Raw genomic sequence first — 1,382 nt, forward strand, 5'->3', positions numbered from 1 at the left:
AATTTATGATGATGGAACTGGACCTGACCCTTTCATTATTATTAGTGATGATTATGATGATGAAAATGACCATCCAAATTCCAATGATGGTACTTCAGAAGATGATGGTATTGAAACTAATTTATATGAAACAAGAAAATATATTAAAGAATCCAAAAGGGAAATTATTAGATCAAAAGCTTTAGAAGCAAATGAAGAAATGAAAAAATCACCCATTAAATTATCATTTTGGGAAAAATATGCTCCCCCAATTTTGAAAAAGAGCACTTTGAACAAAAAAGTTTCTTTTGGAAAAGTTAAATCAGTTGAATATTGTTCAAAAAAGGACAAATTTGTTCAAGATTTAAATAATTATTATTTCATACCCCAAGTGGTATCAAATAAAAATGAAAATACCATCATTGAAAAAAACAAGCTCTTTAGATCAAAAATTTTTGGAATGCATAAAATAATATTATTTGAATCAAACTATTCTGATTTACCACCAAAATATTCAAAGTTTGTTGATTTTCCTCCGGAGTACTCAACTGCTACATCAGAAGATGACTTGGTCATTGACGAAGATGAGATAACAAAATATTTTGTTTGTGATATTATTTCAAATAAACTTTATGATGAATGTAAGGAATGGAATAGATTTGATAAAGATGAAATTATTAAAACTTTAAATAAAAATCCTCAATTGATGAAATTAGATTGGTTTAAAGGTATCGAAGGACTTGCATCAACAAACTTGCAAAGTCCAATAAGACAGAGTATCGAAGAATCTGGACCACAAATAAGAGATGAAACCAACAAATCACCTTTGGACCAAAGACAAGGTAAAATCAAAAAGTTTATCAAAAAATGTGGTTTATTTAAATTTAAATTGGGGCAAAAGAAATCTATCACTAGCGAAGTTGAAGCTATAAAGGGGGAAAAAGAAGAAGATTCAACCAGAGACTTAAATGATTTATATTCATGGCCAGATCCAAGATCAAGAAAATTTGGAAACGGAAGAAGTTTAATGGAAAATTTCAAAAACAAAGAAGAAAATCTTGAAATTAATTCAAATGATATGAAAATGCCAAAGACTGAAGAAGAAGAAGAAGAAGATGACGATGAAGAATCTGAATTTTGTTTTTAACGCCACACCAGAAGTAGGAGCATGAATCAGTAAATTTTACAAGTTATAGTACCATAATTCAAGATTAAGCAATGTGGTAAGCTGATTAATTTCTTCAAAAATAAAGGTGCAGCAGATTTTTCAAATATTTCAAGTCATAACTTTCAGGTTCTTTAGGTTCGAAATGATGGTAAATAAGGCTGGTTTATTATTTTATTAATCAGTTAAAGGGTGATCCGAAAGTATCTTGCTCAACTCATAAATTAATTAATGTAAG

General features: G+C 28.8%; 1 protein-coding gene across 1 annotated transcript; it reads left to right on the top strand. All coding sequences in view use genetic code 12, as the record gives it.

The window, feature by feature from the left end:
* KGF55_000104 (uncharacterized protein) lies at nt 1-1,126 on the top strand (the record flags this gene model as incomplete). The annotated part of the gene is made up of 1 exon (XM_051755603.1): nt 1-1,126. A coding segment is annotated over one exon (1,126 nt), but the record flags the coding sequence as incomplete, so codon positions are not given.
* Nucleotides 1,127-1,382: the final 256 nt, after the last annotated feature.

This window comes from Candida pseudojiufengensis (assembly GCF_024610245.1).
Source record: "Candida pseudojiufengensis strain CBS 10847 chromosome Unknown scaffold55, whole genome shotgun sequence".
NCBI classification, from domain to species: domain Eukaryota; kingdom Fungi; phylum Ascomycota; class Pichiomycetes; order Serinales; family Debaryomycetaceae; genus Lodderomyces; species Lodderomyces pseudojiufengensis.